Here is an 18583-nt window from a genome sequence, read left to right as displayed (position 1 = left end):
CACTCATGGGAATAACTTAGTAGAGGTAAAGCACTGTGAAAGTAATGTTCTGCATACATGGAAATACAACTGAAACACAGCATAGAGGTCAAATGGTTCAGCCCAACTCAAAATGGAGAAGAACACAAGATTCTCTGGAGTCAGCAGATTGCAGACACAAGGCCATCACTGCCTTGCTCCAGGGGGTACAAAAAGCACTGACAGGCTGTTCATGTGACCCAGAGAAAAGATGGACATCACAGTCTCGGAAGGAGGAAATCTCACCAATAATAATGTTGTGGAATATACACTTGTCCAGAAGTGTGTTGACAGCCTCATCTTCAAGGAAAAAAAGGTACTGTTGCACAAGGAGACTTGTCCACTGTATCTAATGCCACCCCCTGTACCCAGGACACAAAGTCAACTCACAAGCCAACAGTGAATCAACCAACCACCTAATACCACTCTATTCACTAACTTCTGATTTTGGAGCCATCCCTTCTGGAAAAGCTGGGGCAGAGAGCTACAGGAACACAGTGCTTGGGGAGGCATCTAGGGAATAACACACACCCTAAACACAGCCCAAAAGTATAGGCTCTGTCAGCACTAGCTCTGGGCCATTTGCAGGTCCCAAGTGCCCTACAGAGCACTACCAAGAGAGAAATACTTATTATGTGGTTTAACCAGGACAGAAACAAAACTGTAAATCGACTGGTGTGCAACAATTAACCCAGAGGTCCCAGGCATCTTCACACAAGCTCCCTCAGTGCTGAGAAAACACCAAGGCATTTCTCAGTAACCTGCAGAGCAAACAGCCACTTGATTGACCCAGGGCAACCCTAATGTAACTTTGCTAATTGCACTGTGCTGACTTTAGAGCTGGATCTGTCCCCTAGATGCTGCATTGCTCCACTTCACACAGCTAACTAAAACTCTGTGTGTGACTAAAGCACTGCTCAGCTCCAGATGGCCAAACGTCAAAGAAATTGAAAAACAGTGATTGCCAAATCTCTGCTGGAAAGAAAAAAAAAATGTATATACATACAGAAGAAATCAAAGAGGGATCATGAATTCAGCATCTCAAAACCTAATGCAATGTGCTGTCCTCTGTTTTGTAGCTCAAGGTATTTACCTTGTAAAAGGTGATGAAAAGATGCAAAGGTCATTAAAACCTGTAATAAATCCCTACTCCTTCCTGGCTGCTGAACAGCATCTCAGCTCTCTTCATCCTGCTGACAGGTTTATGTCCTCCAAGACAAAAAGCCACCATGCTCTAGATTAGGGGTAAGACCTCCATGCCCCTACTGGCACATGAACAATTCCACAGAAGTATTAAACTTAAATAACAACTATATTCAGATACTCCATGTTCTTTAAAGAAGATAAGGCATGACTACAAAGCAAACTGTGCACTACACAAAAAAGGGGTTGCCTGTGGTCTAGTCAACTGGATAAAAGCATCTCTACACAATTTGGGGAGTTCTTCATGGTTTTAGCAGTTTTCCACTATGCCAGGATGCCAAGAGAATTCATTGGAGCTACTCAGTTCAATGCAGTGTTTAGCCTGGAGAGAGGAAAGGAGAGAGGGAGGAAGGGACAGCAATATTTTGATTAATATACAGAAATGGAACTCATTAAGAGTAGGATCAATTTCCAAATTTTATACAACTTCTCTTCTCTGCACTAACCTACATCTGACATCAGTCATAACACTCCAGAAACAGCTTAAAGTAATTTTCACACCTTCCTTCTAGGACATCATGTCCTAGATCAGATAAAGCAGATTCTATATGAAATACAGATTTTACCTAGACTCCTGTAACTGCCAGGATGAATGATACCCCAAAGATCACAATGCCCACTGTCATTCTTTCAAATAGAGGAATGCTTATTCAGCTTTACGTAGCCTATGAATCACTGTATACAATTAACACTACTTTAAACATGCCAAAGGATAGCTACCTTCAATATCAGCTGAATTTCTTAACAACTATATATATAAACTGTATTTATAAACTATATTTATAAACTATATAAAATTCCTGGGGCTTTCTGTTCTGATCATATATATAACTGTCACTATAGGACACAAAATAAAATGATGTGGACATGCAACTCTCAAGGTAAAAAAGAGGGCTTTTAATTTCTGACTCCAACATTTATAGATTTCCAAAAGTGACATTGGATTGGAGGGTAACAGTGCCACCTCTCCAATGACACTAGACAAACCAACAGTTTATCAAATTTCTCCACCTCCATAAAAAAATGCAAAACAATAAGTTAATTACATAAAGTGTGGGAGAAAGTTCCTGAGAAGAATGTAAACATCAAAAAACTTAAAAAACCTTTAAAAACCAAAACAATATATAACAAATGTGCAAACCCCCTTGTACTGAAGTCTCCAAAACAGGGGTTCAGACTAAACACACCTGAACAAAACTCTATGTGCCGTAGCACAGAACCCTGTGTAGCAACAGGGTGTTGGGTTTGGCTGGGGTAGATTTCATGTCCTCATGGTATCTAGTAGGAGAATACATTTAGGATTTGGTCTGGAAGCAGTGTTGATAACACAGAGATGTTTTCGTTATTTCTGAGCAGTTCCTACACAGAGTCAAGGCCTTTTCTGCTCCTCAGCCCATCCCAGCAGTGAGCGGCCTGGGGGTGCACAAGGAGCTGGGAGGGGACACAGCCGGGACACTGAGCCCATCTTGTGCAGTACAGAACTGAAGGAGAAAGAAAGGAGAGGCAGATGTTTGGTGTGGCGGTGTTTGGCCTTCCCAAGTCAGCACTGAGCATGACAGAGGCCTGCTTCCCTGGGGATGGCTGAACACCGGCCTGCCAGGGGAAGCACTGAATAATTCCTTGATTTGCTGCGCTTGTGTGTGTGGTTTTTGCTTTCCCCATTAAACTGTCTTTATCTCAACCCACGAGTTTTCTCACTCTCTCCCTCTCTTCCGACTCTCTCCCCATCCTACTCTGAGGTAGTGAGGGAGTGGCTGAGTGGGGATGAGCTGGGGTTAAACCACAGCAATCACAAACTGCTAATGGTGAAACGGCCTGGAAAAGGCTGTGTGCCTCGTCCTGCCTCCAGGCACCTGTCCCTGCAACCAGCCCTGTGCTCAGTACCTTCCTCTGCTTCACACCACACCAAAAATCTGACCAATTCCGGCACAAATCTGGAATTATTGTGCTGGCCTCCAGTTATTCAGATTTACAAAACCAAAGAGAATACAGCTTGTCTTCCAAAAATTACTTTTTGCCAATATATTCTTTGCCTATAAAATAAGCATTGCAGTTTCTAAACAATTGTTCAGGCAAGAAACAGATCAGAAATCAAAGACATGCTGATTATTTTTTGTATCACTCAGGAAAGATCAAATTGCTGTGTGTGCCTCACCCTCTATTACAGCAGAATATGCTCAAGTGTAAGCACAGTACTGCTGGACATTTTCAGAATGGGAAAATAACCATTTTAGAAAAGCCTTTAACTTCCAGTTCCTAGTGGAAAATGAATTTGGTACTAAACATTTGTGGTCCCAAGACCAACTCTTAAGAACAGAATGTTACAAAACCCATAAATACTGGTGGTAAATAATGTTGGACAGAATGAAAAGATGAATTAAAGATTTCCTACTGGATTATTCTGCATTACAGAAATTAAGGAGGGTGGGGCAGAAAAATTAAACTTAATAGAGTCCAAAAACTATTTCAGTCCATGATGTGTATTGTTACTGGAATTCAATCTGCACAAGAAACATCAATTTATCATTTACTAAAGACTCCACACTTTAAAGAAATTCAGAGTAGGCACAGTAATATGAACTCTAAATGCAGCAGTGCTCTCCCATTTTGGTGCCAAAACATTATTTTTCATCCTAGAATTTGGAAAAATCTCAGACAAACAACATTTGTTGCTGGAAATCAGAAAATGAGAACACACTAAGTAAACTGAGCTTTCCAGCCAGCATGAAGAAGACAGATTCTGTCTACAACTGTTAAATTTGGAACTGTTAATAACATTGCTGGTGTTTAGGCAGCAGCAGTGATTCCTGTGGACTTTATTTTCTCTTCCTGCTATTTTTTCGGTGTCCTCAATTTCACTTACATGAACTATATTTTGTAAACAGAAAAACTACAGTTGCACTCATAGAAACACTCTTGATCAGTTTTGCCTTCAGGTGTGGGTGCCTTTAGACAAGTCAGAAATCCAAAGTACATAGTACATAAAACCCATTCCCAGAAAGTTAGCACAGAATATCTGTTGGCATATTTTCTCATTTCTTTACATGCCTCAGCTGATGGGGTTTCCTCATTGCCCTAGGAAAACTCTCATACTTCTGTCTGAAACAGCAATTTGCAGTGCAATGAAAGCATTAGTAGAAAAAAAATTCAGTATGTATTCAAATTCAAGAAGATTCTACTTTTAAGTAGACCCTGTAATTCAGGAGGATAGAAACACACCAGGGCTGGAGCTGTTGAGTCTCACTTAAGATCAGCCCTTTGCTGGGAAACATGGAAACATGGCACCTAGCTTAGTTTTATATTTTTTCCCCCAAAAGTCACATGCTTGCACACGTGTTCCCCACTCCCTTTCCAGGCCCTATGCCTGTGTGATGCTGCTAGAGAAGCATAACTTCATAAACCTAATTGCTTAAAAATAGGATCTGGCAGAGCACCAGCTCCTAGATCAGTCTGTGAAGCGTTCAGAGGTTTTAGGCAGCAGAGAATTTTACTTCAGGCTATTACATTCCAATACTTCCTTCCACTCCCTTCAGAAAATCACTAAAATATTTGCAGCAATTCCAAGGACAGTTGCTCCAGCACACACTCCCCTTAACAGACTGCTGGGCTACTTGGGGGGCCCAAAAATAAAGAAATAAAAACAAAAAGCTTTTTGACACGAGAGCACTCACAACTCCTTTCTGTAGCTCTCTAAATGTTTTCTATTCCCATTTCTTTTAATCTTTTTTAGATTCAGGGCCATTCTGTCTGTGTCTGTTCTGCTTCTGTATCAGCTCACAGAAGGATTTCCACACACACTCTCTTGCTTTAAATATGTTTATTTTGCTCACCATTCTCAGGTGACCTCTTCCACTCTCCACAGCTCATGAGATCTCCTTCACCCACAGCTCTCATGGCTTCTCAGCCTCCAGAGGAAAGGGTAGGAAGCAAATTTAGTAAGGATGGAAGGCTCAATCTTGACCTGCTTCCTTGGAAAACTGAGTCATAATCTAATAGCAACATACAGATCTTGCTGGATCTGTGAGTTTAGAGGAAAGGTTCAGCTATGGAAGCTGAGTATCACAGAAAAAACATTTCCTCTAACTTCACTAATCTTTCAGGAAGAGAAACTGTGTGCAACAGAGCATGAACCAATCTCCTCTCCTCCCTCAAATGGCTGCACTGGGGGTTCCAGTTTCTTTAGCTGTTCTCCACACAGATTCCCACTGGGTCTGTGTGTGCACTGTCCCTGGGCATGCACACAGCCACCAAAGGGATCTCTGCTGGGGTCACCCCTTCCCTGCACTGCCACTGCACCCCTTAGTTCTGCCTGGCTGCTCCTGACCTCCCCTCTCCTCTCCAGCCAGCCCCTTGGGCAGCAGCACCAACAACCTTTACTAAAAATACCTCCTGAGCATCATAAATAGCAAGATGGCAGGATTCTTAATCCCCCTTCAGGCATGTAATCTTTTTGCTTTTGATAAATATGGAGTGGCAACAATGGGCAGAGAATAAAATGCATCTTACAGTACTGGTCTGCTTGGTCTGTGCCTTGCAGAAAGGAAAAATGAGGACTCCCTGTATCCACAAATGCTGTCAGCAGAGGACAAGAGAAAAAGGAGAAGATTGCTATTACAAGAAGTCACAAAGTCTCCCCAAACCTAAATTTTGAACATTTTTAACTCAATAGGATTTATTGGCCACAAGACCAGTGTTCCTAAAGAAAAGCTCAGATCTGCAGAGCACCTGCGTCACACAGGGAGCCGGTCAGCAGGAAAACTCAAAGGAAGGGAAAGGTTGGCTCCTGCCCTGCTGAACTTTTGTACCACCACAGGCTGTACAGAACAAGCCAAATGCACAGTGCCAGGCCAGCCTGGCAGAAGGAAGGGCAAGATCCAGCCCTTTCATGCCACTTGACTCTTGAAACACTGAGGCAAATGCTACAGGAACCCCTCTACACCCCTGCCAGACGGATTTGAAAAACCCCTGCACTTCCTAAGGACCGAGGTCATGCTTGTATCTGGAAATAAAAAATATGTTAAAGAACCTAAAATCAACTGCCATTTGAGTTTAAGTTTTCAGCCATTTTCCTTAATGACTCTATGGGGGTAGAAATTAATAAGTTCCAAAGAAAGTCTGCAAGCTTTGTTGACACCTGTAATTCCAAATATTCAAATATTCCGACATACAATAAAAAAATGCTAGATGGTTTTAAGTTTTTTAACAATCTCCTACAAGTTTTATAAAAATAAAGCTAGAAAATTTTGCCCTTTCCAGCTGCAGCTCTAAAGCAAAGGCATCAAAAGTGCTGTTTCCTCCATAAACATGTAGGACAATATTTACTATGTTGCAAGCATGAAAACAAATATGGAATCACTGTGGCTACTTTAATATAGTCACAGACACTGGCAATTTAAAAAATTTCAATGGCATTTTCAGAAAGATAGAAATAAAGACAATAGTACTGGAATTTTATTGCAAATTAATCAAATCATATATGAACATAATTGGTTAACCAGAACTTTTTTCTTTGAAACATAAGACTCCAAATATGCACTGCACATCTAAGTATACAAAACAGTTTTGTCATTCAGCCCAAATATCAAAACATCTGGCAACAGAAAATAGAAAAAAGTATTTATAGACATTTTTGGACAGGGATTACTTCAGGTCAAGTCCGAAAGCATCCTTAAGCTACAATCATCAAAATCTTTTATCAGTGATTTTGGATTTAGCTAGTGTTACTAAGAGAGAAATATAACATAGGCTTTTTATAGCAGCTGCCAATTCAACAATGATCAAAGTTTTATTATTCTTCCTTAGATCAAAGTCTGGACTGAATAATTTTGGGATTATCTCCAGCTCAAAAAGTAGAATAAACAGTTTTGGATAACCACATTATTATATAACAATACAGTCTTTTTGCAACAAGTTTTGCTCTTATTTACATATGCCACAAGTTTTTAATGGATTGGATTATAATTTAATTATTTTATTGGCTTATGAGGACAACAAAAGAGAAATTTATACAGCAGCAGCAGAAGGCCATAGAAACATTCAAATGGTGTCTTGTGCATCTACATTCATATGCAGAGGACATTCATGAGAAGGGGTGAAACCAAGATTAGGAAAGTAAAACTGGGCATACTTCCAGTGAGAGGTAATAGGTTTTACACCTCTGCTCACTACAAACCACTCAAGACATCTGGAGATCTCTTGTGGGACAGAGGCATTCACACACACCTTGGCACAGCCTGTCCACACCCTTCCAGCTGGGATAAGGTAGAGAAAACCAGGATACTCACATTGTGTTGGCTTTTATTAGCAGGCATAAAATACTGCTACATGGATAATACTCAGCACAATTATTTTTGCAACTAAACTTAATTGTAAAAGTGCTTAGATTTGAGTTTACCTCAAGTGTGCTTTCAGTCAAGAAAAAGAATGGTTTTCATTCTGAGAAAACCACTGATTTCCACACTGGCCCAACTGTGTTCCTGTTCCACTGAACAAGGTGTTTACTGTTATCTTCAGTGACACAGCCACTAAGTTCATCTCTTCTTTTACACCCTAATTCTAGGAAATTCATTCACCTTTCACAATCTTTCTGGTAGTCCCACAGATGTTGATTAAGAGAAGTGGCATCCCAGGACACCAGAAAAATCCATTACTTTGGCATAAACTGTTTTACAGGTTCTGTAAGCAGGACCAAGACTTAGAGCTAGAACATCTTTTTCAGATTTGCTGTTATTACAGGCTCTTAGCTATGTTTCTTTATCATTAACTAGGTTTCAGCTCTTATATAACCTGGTTGTTTCCCAGACTTTCTAATGCCAAAAATAAACTGAAAGCTTTCATCACAAGTTAAAAGGAAACTGTAATTTGAACAGCAGTTTTGCTGACTTCTCTGTTGATCAAAGATGCCTCATACAAGCCTGATGTAATAGAAACAAAATCAGATTTATAATAACAGTAATTAAAGCAGAATCCTTTCATTGAAGGAAATCTCACAGTCCTTACTTGTATAAGACTTATAGTGGAGGAATAGATGAAATGAGAGCCCATTTATTAAGTTGAGGTACCAGTTATAGCAAAGGAAACAACAGCTACTAAAAAAATGATGCAAAAGCTGCTTAAGTTTCACACTTTTTACCAAAATGTCTCCATCTCTATGACATCACATGACCTGTTTTGTCATTCCAGAAACAGAATAAAATATTTATTAGTAAGTAAGCAGTAAACCAGAACATCTTATCATGCCTTCCCTGTAGAGCCCTCTGTGCTACAACCACCCCTCTGACTGACCTCCAAAAGGATCATTTCTTAGTGCCATGGCAATAAATTACCAGGAAAAAAATCTGTAAGAAATAGCAAAACCCACTGCTGGCCTAATCAATGAGCAGCACCACGTACTGCAGACGTCAGCATGCTCCAAAGGGAGCTGAGCACAGGTCTAAAGGCTTCAGGGAGCCTGAACCTCACCATTTACTGGCTGGCTTGGACTGGTTTTCTTGTACCAGCCTCTCAGATGAAACTGCAAGAACACCACAGGGGATAAAAATACCTTCTGCCTCACCTTTGAGAACATCATCTTCTTGATGTTTCACACTTCTGTTCAGAGTGCCCTCAGTCACAGCTGCACAGAGCAGCATCTCTCCATGGGCTCTCCCTGCAACCCTACCAGCACAGCAGGAAAATGCCAGCAGCCTCCTCTCAGGAGGCAGAGGGCATTCTGTGCCACAAAACACTCTGGCTTATCACACTTTTCCACACACCAATCTTCTTTACAGTTATGAGACCAGATTCTCCTTCTACTTCAAATTGTGACACTCAGAGGAGCAGAGTAATAGTTTTCAACATGAAATGCATATGAATTTTTTCTATCCATGAAGAAATAACTCCAAGGATATGTAAGCTGGCCTTAACAAACTTGCAGCAGCACAGGCTGCAGAACCCACACAAGAACTTGGGCAGGCAGAGGTAGCTCCAATTCATCTCTCACTAAAGCTGTGCACTTTAATTTAAATATGTGCACCTGAACAGCAGGCACTGCATTGTGGATGTGGCTGCATTTCATCAGTTACATGAAGCAAAATTATTTGCCAAAGCCCTAATTCTGGATTAAATTCTGGATTGCAAATAGAAAAAGAAGGCTGTAAAACAACCCCATCACACTGGAGTACCTTGCTGAAGCCTGTCTGGCCCAACCTTGTTTACAAACTAAGGATTTCTCTCCACAACATATGGGACTCTTATTTGGGTGTGAGCTTCTGAAAACTTATTTCTTTTTGAAAACATGACATAATAAAGGCTGAGCATTTAAAAAAAATGCATATCTCAGTTTTTCTCTGCTATTGCTGTATCACGTTTAGCAGTTTTCTTTAGGTTTTAATGAAGAACAACACCTCATTATAAAGATACTTTTGCCTACACAGTATGTGGTAAAAAACATTAGGCTTTAAAGGCTAATTTAAGACTACTTGCTGGTATCAAAACTCACAGGCAAAAGTCTGCTTTCCATAGTGGGACTCTGCCTTAGCACTGCAAAACTAAGAAATACTACACCAGTCACATGAACTAACCATGTGTGGTTTTCATCTTCAATTACTAACAGATTAGATTAAAAAATAATCTGAAATATTCAACTCAAAGCTATTAAAAGAAAAAAACAGAAATCCCCATCTCGTTTTTAGAGACTGTGAAACACATGAGGTTCCGGTGTTCTTCAGTAAAAGCAATTTTGCTGCTTTTCCTCCCATAAGCTGATGCTTATTTTCCTTCTTTGCAATTCCTTTCAAAACCATGCATCTAAAATAGACTCTACCTCATTGTCCCAGTTTCCTCTTGTTGTTGCCATTAGTCTATGCAACTTTTTCCATGCATTCAGGACTAATTTTCATTAATCTCAAAGCACAGAATAAGCTTTGTTGAGGGGGAAAAAATGGGACAAGGCATCAAACCTTAAAAAGAGCTTAAAAGAGATACTGCTGTTTAAGTTATACCTCTGTAAAATATTCTTCTTTCCCACTGAAACAAAAGCTCTACCAGGCCTAAAGATTCAGGTGCAGCTACTGGCTCTCATGTATAGACATGCACTGCTTTCAGTGATTTGACAATCCAGGTGCTGATTCTGAGCTACTCAAGCCATTAAACTGAGGTTCAGACCCTAAAACGAGTAGTGAAAAAATCATAAATCATTACATGTATTTAGAAGAAATAAACAGAAAGTACAGACAGGATTAAATAACAGTATGAAATCAGCACAGAAGAAATTCAGGGCAAAAGCTGAGGAGAGAAAAGCTCTCAGAGCCAGTTCCAAATTCTGCCTGCACAGGTATTCTGGGTTGGAAACAGCTGTGTTGGCAGGACTGCACGCACAGCCTGCCTCAGGTAGGGCTGCAGAGCCCCAGAGCCTGCCAAGAACACGTTCCTTCAGGCTGTGCAGCCTTGTAGCACGGAAAATGGGGACAATCACTAGGACTGGAAGCATGGAAACTACAATACTTGACTATCATAAGCATTCTAAAACTCACATTTTCTAAAATGAAGAAAATGTCCAGCCAGCTCTCACTGCCCCACTCTCCAAGTGCTACTCTTGTAGCAGGAAAATGGGGACAATCACTAGGACTGGAAGCATTGAAACTACAATACTTAACTACCATAAGCATGCTAAAACTCCCAGCTTCCAAAATGAAGGAAATGTCCAGCCAGCCCCACTCTCCAAGTCACCCAGCCTGAGAGCGTTTGGTAACAGCCATGAAATAGTCACATCATGAATTAGGGACATCATGACATGCCTGAAAGAAATACCTCTGACAACAAGGAGGAAAACACAGCACTAGATTTCAGAAAAGGATACAGCAGCCACCTCTGCAGTGGCTGGTTCCTTTAGATAAGAGCAATATTACCCTGAAAATCACAGACTGTAATAAAACATTGACCAGAAGCTCCCAGCAGCAAGTTTTTAAATCACTCAGCATAAACTTCAATCAAAACCATTGCTGCCAGCAACAGCTGCCATGTCTACAGCCATCTGAGAAAATTTGGAAAAGATAAATAAAGACTCTTAATGGTAAGAACTCAAGATTTAGTATGCAAATTTCTCAATGAAAAATTGATGATTTCTTCACACAGAAGTTTCCAACTGTGAGATAGATCAACCAAGAAATGTGCAGTGTCCAGGAAGAAAGAATTGCTACCAGAGCACAACATAGTGAGTTGAAGTTTCTCATCTGCTGTTAGAACTCTGTTATCAACTTGTGTAAGAACAAAAGAGGAGCCTGAGAAGAGGCCCAGAAGGCAGAAATTCCCCTGTTCTGATCTGACCCTCAGATTCAGGGAAACAAAAAAAAAAAAGCCCAGGACTCGTCTCACCTGTAAAATGAGGACTCACTCTCACTACTGTCATGGTGATTTATTTGTCTGAAATGAGAAGCCTTTGTTCTACATTTGTTAAAAAATCATATAGAAAAAGACAAGGATTGTAGTACAAAATAAATTCTTAAACTAAACAACTCCACTTCTTTGACTATTGAGCAGGCTAAAAACTGCACCTGCCTTCTCTAGAATACCCACATTAGCAGCACCAGGGTGGCACTCTCCAACTTGTTAAAACTGCACAGCAATAATATTTCTTCAACACTGGCTTCTGTCAAAATTCAGCGACTTTTTAAAAAAACAAAAAACCATACCAGTCTTGATAAAGTTCCTATTTCACACATGTTTGTTTTCCTGAAGTAGTTGCTACTGGACTAAATACAGGTCGTGCTAATTCTTTCAACATTTAGGGGAAAAATTTGCAAAGATCTTTGTATTTGATCACACCAAACACTCCCTTTTGTGCCTGTTTGCTCTAGCATAACTGAAGATTATAATAGTTAAAAATAGCCACTTTTCCATTAACTTAGACCTTCATGATAACAAGTAGTTTTGACAGTTTTTAAGCAGTGTGAGATAACATGCACAAGTAGGTCACAGTTATACTTGGCTTTAGAAAAATGTCTTTCATCCAGGGAATTTACAGCTCTTTGCAAACAAGCCCTTAGGTAAGCAACAATCTATAAGGCTTACTCCAACACCTAAACTCACTCATGTATGAGTCCTAACAGCAACTACTTAACAACAGCTGAAAGTAGAATATTAAGCCTTTTGCAAACTGCAAAACTAAAAAGCCTGACTGACGTCAATGGCAGCTCTCCACTGATCCCAACAGGCTGTAGAGCAGGACATGAAAGTGCCCTGGGAAGGACTCCAACTTGACAGGGAAGAGAAAAGTGATTTTTCAAAGTTTGTTTCAGCTCCTAGTTCAGTCACAAGATTTCCAGAATGATTTTTTTGTTCAAGCTTCTGGGAATACTTGTCTGTGCTGCTTCATTTGGCATTTGGTCAGCACATCTGCTAAAGCCATACTACCAGGAAAGTGGTGGGAGAATGTTAGAGACCTTCCATTTATATAACAACAGGAGCTGAGAGACAGGTGTGAAGGACTGCAACAACAAGGTCTGTGAAGAGTGGAAGGAAAAAAGGAATGGTTCAGAAAATTCATCTCAGGGCACAGGTGAGACATTAGTCCGCATAGCAGCCCCTCTGAAAAACTTAGCTGCCATTATTTCCATTGTGCAAGTAGGGAAGCATAAAACTCTTCAATCCAGAGTTTTATTTAAGGCAAAATTACATGAATTTGGGTTATTAGTTATAATTTATGTATTTATTTATAATGTGTCAGAATTTCAGTGACTATATGGGTAGTTTTGGTTAAATAACAACAAGGAACTGGAGCAGGAGAGTTAAAAGGAATGGTCCAAAAGTCACGAGGTACTGCTGGATTTCAGGAGTTTCTTCTGTCATCTGTTGCAGTCAGTTCACTACACCATGCTGCCTCCTGGAGCAAAATAGATGAATAGAGAGCTGCACAGATGGAACACTGGTAATACTGTGAGGCTTTCTACTACCCCTTGAATATCCTCTGCAGTTTAGTAAGAAAAATGTCATGGGTGAATGTTTAACCCTTTTGCTATGCTAGTTATGCTTGGTATATAATCAACCAGCAGACAGCGCCAAGTGCTTGATGCATTCAGAATAATAATGATCACCTTTGGACATCTAACACCACATAAAATATTAACAATCAATATTCGCTGAGCTTGCAGACCATAATGATAGCGTGGCTTTAATGTGACTGCATATGCATGAGGAAATCTGCCTTCATGAAGCACAGGGTCCCTATCTGGCATTTAAACAAAGCCCATAAACACTCACTTCTTACTTGTGCTGCATTCTCATGAGTAACCTCATGAAGACCTGTCATATCACTTAAATGTGTAAAAGTTAGTTTCTATGTTGACTTTGAACAGCAATAATGTTTAAAATTATTAATAATGACAATGGTCTATAATGTTTTACACACAAACAATCTTTGTTCAGTATGTATTTACCCAGACTCACATATTTTCCATATAAATCTCCTTGTTTAACTTTAAAAGGATTTATTGATAGAAATTAATATCTTCATCTGTATCATGAATCTTATTCACTACTTCCCTAAAGACCTACGACTGTCTTACTCTCTCTCTCTCTCTCTCTCTCCAATTAATTACTCTGAACAAACAAGATGGCATGAGAAGGACTGAGAAAGAATTCACTTTCCCTCTCCAGGCAGCTCTCCAGTAGAATTAAGCAGGCATCAAACATCATGTGTTGTGCAGATGAATGGGAGAGAGGGACAGTTGGGGGAGGAAAAGGAAATATGGCCAGTGGAAATGTTCCCTGGCTTCCCATTCTGTATGGTTCAGTTTTTGTGAGTCATCTGCAAAGATTAAATTGCAAAGTTTTTATGTCACTTTTTCAAATCCAGGTACCCCTTCAATAACAAATCTGCTCCAGGTTATAATGCTTTGCTGGGTGTTCCCCACAAGTACTAATGTAGCCTTAGCACAGCACAGATGCTCATATGCTTAGTGTTCTTCCAGAAATGGATTCTTTGGAGACCAATATAGTCCATTTCTCCCTAAAGCAAGAAATCTACTGTTGCATGAAGAATTATGCCACTCTAACACCATTTATTATTTATATCTAAAATGGGTGTGATGCTTTAGGAGTATGGTCATAGCCACAAAGTGCCAACAACCTTTTAGGAGTCACACGATGCCTTCAACGTGCATGAAGCTCCTTTGGATGTCAACAACAATCCAAGCAGATGAAAGAACTGGTCCATGCTGAGCAGTATTCATGAAGATGCAGAGAGATCAAAGTAGGAACAAATAAGATGCATCCTTACATTCAAGGGTTTGTCAATTCGCAATATATAATTTTTATAAAGTATTTGTTTCAAGTCAGATATAGCCAGGGAGTGGTTTCATTTGTCATTACTGTGCAGATAATGGTCTGTCTTCAGGAGATGCTTACAAGTCTTTCTGCTTTGTTATGACAACATTCAGAAAATGCCTAATTTTATGTTTCCAGTCCTTTAATTTGTACTAAGTATAATAAAAACCCTAAAGCATCAGTCTTTGTGCCACACCTGTGCCTGTTTCTCATATTGGAAGCATAACTTTGGGAAAAGATGAGATCTGCAATCAATGAGGCTGATCAGCTCATCTCCAGCCCAGAATGGGCAAACACACAGCCGGAGTTTACACACAAATGCACGCAAACGACAAAAGGATATTCAAGTTCAAGTCATAACGTTAAAAAAGGAAAATCTAAAGTAAAACTCAAAACGTTAATTCCAAGCCAGATGCAGATGTCCATCAGAGGTACAAACCGACGACTGGATTCACCACCACACCCTACCGGGAGCACTTGCGTTACCAATGACAGGACAAGCCGGATGCCTCACTGCGCTCATCAGACACCCAGTCCCAATCCGCTACCATTCCCTGAGCAGCAACACCCGCCGGGGTCTGACCCTATGCCCACCATGCTCCTTTCTCTGCATCCATCCATCCAGCCACCCCCACCGTCACTCAACGCGTACCGAGCCGCCGCACCTCCCGTGCCCCTACAGCCGCCCCCGGCAGGTGCGGCGGTGCCCGGCCCCGGAGGATGCTCTGCGGCGTCCGGCCCCGCTGCAGCCCGCGCCGGACCCCCCGCTCGGCCAGCTGCAGAACGGCACCGGGCAGGCGACAGCGGGCGGGGGATCATCCCCTGGCCGCCCCTCAGCCCCGAAATCCCCGGCTCAGCCCCGGGGTGCGGGGCACCGCAGCGCGGCCGGGCGGCAAGGTCAGCGCGGCTCCGGCGCTGCCCCGGCGCGGCAGAGAACCCACCTCTGGCAGACATGGCTCAGCCTCGGGCTGGCAGCCGCGGAACTGCTGCTGCTGCTGCTGCTGCTGCTGCTGCTCCTGCTGCTGCTGCTGTGGCTGCGGCGGCAGCGCACGGCCCGCACCGCCCTGCGCCCTCCGCGCCGCGGCGGCCGATGCGGGGGGCGGCGGCCGATGCTGGGCCGGGCCGGGGCGGGCGGGTCCGCGCCGCCGCCGCGCTCCCTCCCTGCCCTGCCCTGCCCTGCCCGGCTCTGCCCGGCTCTGCCCTGCCCGCCGCGGTGCGGGGCGGCGCCGGGGGCGGCTCTGCGGGGCGGGAGCGCGGCTGTCTGTCTGTGCGGGGTGTGCGGGATGTGTGTGTGTGTGTGTGTGTGTGTGTGTGTATGTGCGGGTCTGGTTGTGCGGGCACCGGGCGGGGCAGCGCCGGCGGAGCCCCCGCGGCCGCAGCCGCTGCCGGGCGCGGTGACACCGCTCGGGTGCGGCGGGGCGCGGTGCGGGGCGCGGTGCCGCAGAGGGCGACAGTCGGGGACAGCCGCGCCGCCGGCGAGAGCCACGAACGCTGCGGAGAGCAGCGCGGCAGAGCTCCAGCTCCTCGGAGTGCTGGATAGGCGTGTCTGCTCGCTGACAGCGCCGGGCGACAGCAGCTCCGCTCGTTCGGGACCCGGCGCTGAAGTGTGTGGCACAACTTGAAATGCACGCACCGAACAGCAAAGACATGCCTGCGTAACTGTATGTAAATTGTATATAAACACAGAATTTCTAGCAATGTTGTCTGCAAAGCAGTCATGGCGTTAACATACAGAAAACAGCACTCAGATTCCTCCTGGCACCTTAATAAAAGTACAAAAAGACCAAATGCCGCGCACCAGAAAAACAAGATCAGTATCTGGTGGACACCTTTACCCAGCCTCCAGCCTAGTGAAGCCAAATATTCCCATGCTGCACTAAAAAGAAAACCCCTACGCCACCAGATTATTAGATGGTGGCAAGAGTTAAGCAAATCAACAATCTAGTTTGTCAGGAACGACAGGTTAGAAGATCACATCAGAATAGTGCAGTTGAAACATTAGAGCAGACTTTCATCAATTTCAGAATGGGCAACTATGAAGTAAAAAACAGAAAGCCCAATCTGTGATGTTCTGCAAGAAGCCAACATGCAAACTGAATGACAGGAAAGACTGAATCACACTCCTCCACTCTGATCTACCATGCACTACACATCTTCATACTAGCAAGAAGCCTACACAAATTTCCTATCAAAAAACCCCACAATTACCGGAATCAGATCTAAGAGAGGTGGTAAAGATTGCATTATCATGTGGCCACAGGTCAGGAATGGATGCTAGTAGATATATCATGGATTCTCACTGCCGTCTGCAAGTGCAGCCCAGCCCCTGCCTCTGCTGTGTCAGATCCGGCCTCTGGCACTGCTCACCTTCCCCCTCGTGCCAGCCAAGCAGGGAAGGTATTTGTGTAGGGAAGCATTGAAGCAGCAGGAGGGCATGCAGCACTCAGACGCCCCCTCATCAGGGGATACAGGCACAAAAAATAAATTGGCACATCTGTTTGCCTGAATTAGTGCTCATGCTCACTGCAAAGACTTTCAGCCATGTCCAGCTCTGTTTGCCATGGATTACCCCAGTGTTCCCTTCACTGCAATTCAATCATATTCCTTATATCATTCTGTTTTCTTCCCCCTTGCAAATGTTTCTGAATCTGGCAGCAGTAATAAAATAAATCTAAAGTTTTTCTTCTCTAAACTCTTATAGCATTATCCTTAGCTGGTAATCTGACATCCCTTGAAAAACAATTCTTTTCCCTTCTCTTTTTCTGAAATTAGAAGAATTTTCCACTTGAAAATAACTCAGATTTTCTTTCTTGTCCATAAGAGGCAAGGTTTTCCTTCAGTCAATGTAGTATGACAGCATTTTGTATTTTTAATTAAGTCATTTCCTATTCACTTCCTCAGTGAGTTTCTGAACTAGCACTATCACAGGTTCTCCCATGAGGTACTTAATAGATGGCTTTAAAAAGAAGGTTCAGGAACATGCAGAAATTAGCTTTTTAATTAAGAACTTCCTTTCTTTATACTGCTAGGAAATAGGAAGGGAAAGGTATTTGGACCTTGGGATTCTATAGAACACAAAGAGTTTATTCCATTTATTGTGTAAACTCTCTGTGGCAGAGAAGTTGAACAGACATGTTGGCCAGAGAATACTAAAATGGGTCAGATACAGCACTGATTTCTTAAAGTGAGCTTTTTAGCTGGGTTTCTTGAGAACCTGAGGCTGATGGAGTTTTATTTTCCTGTCTGTCCCCTCCATCAAGTCGCCTCAAGAATTTTCAGATTTGCATATGGAGAACTTCAATTCAAGTTCACTAAAAGGTATAATTCAGAACAAGTTCTACATCCCTACGATTTTGTAGTAATTAGCACTTAAGAAGAAACATTAAAATTAAAATAAAGGAGAAAAGCTGCAGTGGAGACAGTTACCAGTTCTGGAGGCCACGTCTTTATTAGCCACAAGTACCAGTTGGGCAATCTGCATGTGGGCAGCTAAATCAGCTCCTGAGGTTGCTGTCTGGGATCCTGTCAGTATCTAGGGAATGTGGAAGGAAGCAGAAGAGGGTGGAAAAGGAAAGTACAGAGAAGAGAAGAGCCATTATTATTATTTTACAGGTGAAGTTGAGTCAGAGAAGATGGACGAGCCAATCCAAGGCTTGCTCACTCTCCTGTGCACTCCCTGTTCTCTCAGCCCAGCCCCTGTGCTCCTGCTTCCCTCACTGCAGCACTGGCTTGATCCTCACAGGGCTACTTTAGCTCATTAATTAACAAAGACTTGCTCACTTTCTCTATCCAAATTCCCTACAGTTGCTGTCTGAACCAAAGGCTCAGATGAACACTGGAACATGACTGAAGGCAAGTGCAGAACTGGACACCCAGGAAGGGTGAGGAACCATTAGAGGCAACAAAGATCCTTTTTAGCAGCAGCAGCTGTTGAGCTGTTTGATTGAGCCATTTCCTGACTACTTTAGAAGTCCATTAAGGAGCAGTGATTGACATTGTTTTATTTCAGGCATCTACCTGAGGCTCCTGAATTAGTCAGCAGGGAAGTAGGATCCTATCT

General features: G+C 42.5%; 1 protein-coding gene across 3 annotated transcripts in view; it reads right to left on the bottom strand.

Moving 5' to 3' along the window:
* ABLIM1 (actin binding LIM protein 1) overlaps positions 1 to 15529 on the bottom strand; it is a 187000-nt gene extending 171471 nt beyond the window's left edge. For all 3 annotated transcript variants that reach the window (XM_054277060.1, XM_054277058.1, XM_054277059.1), the window contains exon 1: positions 15465 to 15529. In XM_054277060.1, the coding sequence (XP_054133035.1) occupies positions 15465 to 15477 (13 nt within the window). In that variant the 5' untranslated portion in view covers positions 15478 to 15529. The remainder of the gene's footprint in view (positions 1 to 15464) is intronic.
* Between the last annotated feature and the right edge of the window lie 3054 nt (positions 15530 to 18583).

This window comes from Melozone crissalis, unplaced genomic scaffold (assembly GCF_028551555.1).
Source record: "Melozone crissalis strain CALT ecotype California unplaced genomic scaffold, PUWL_Pcris_2 ptg000019l_1, whole genome shotgun sequence".
In the NCBI taxonomy this organism is placed as follows: domain Eukaryota; kingdom Metazoa; phylum Chordata; class Aves; order Passeriformes; family Passerellidae; genus Melozone; species Melozone crissalis.
This window is presented reverse-complemented; position numbering and strand designations above follow the sequence as displayed.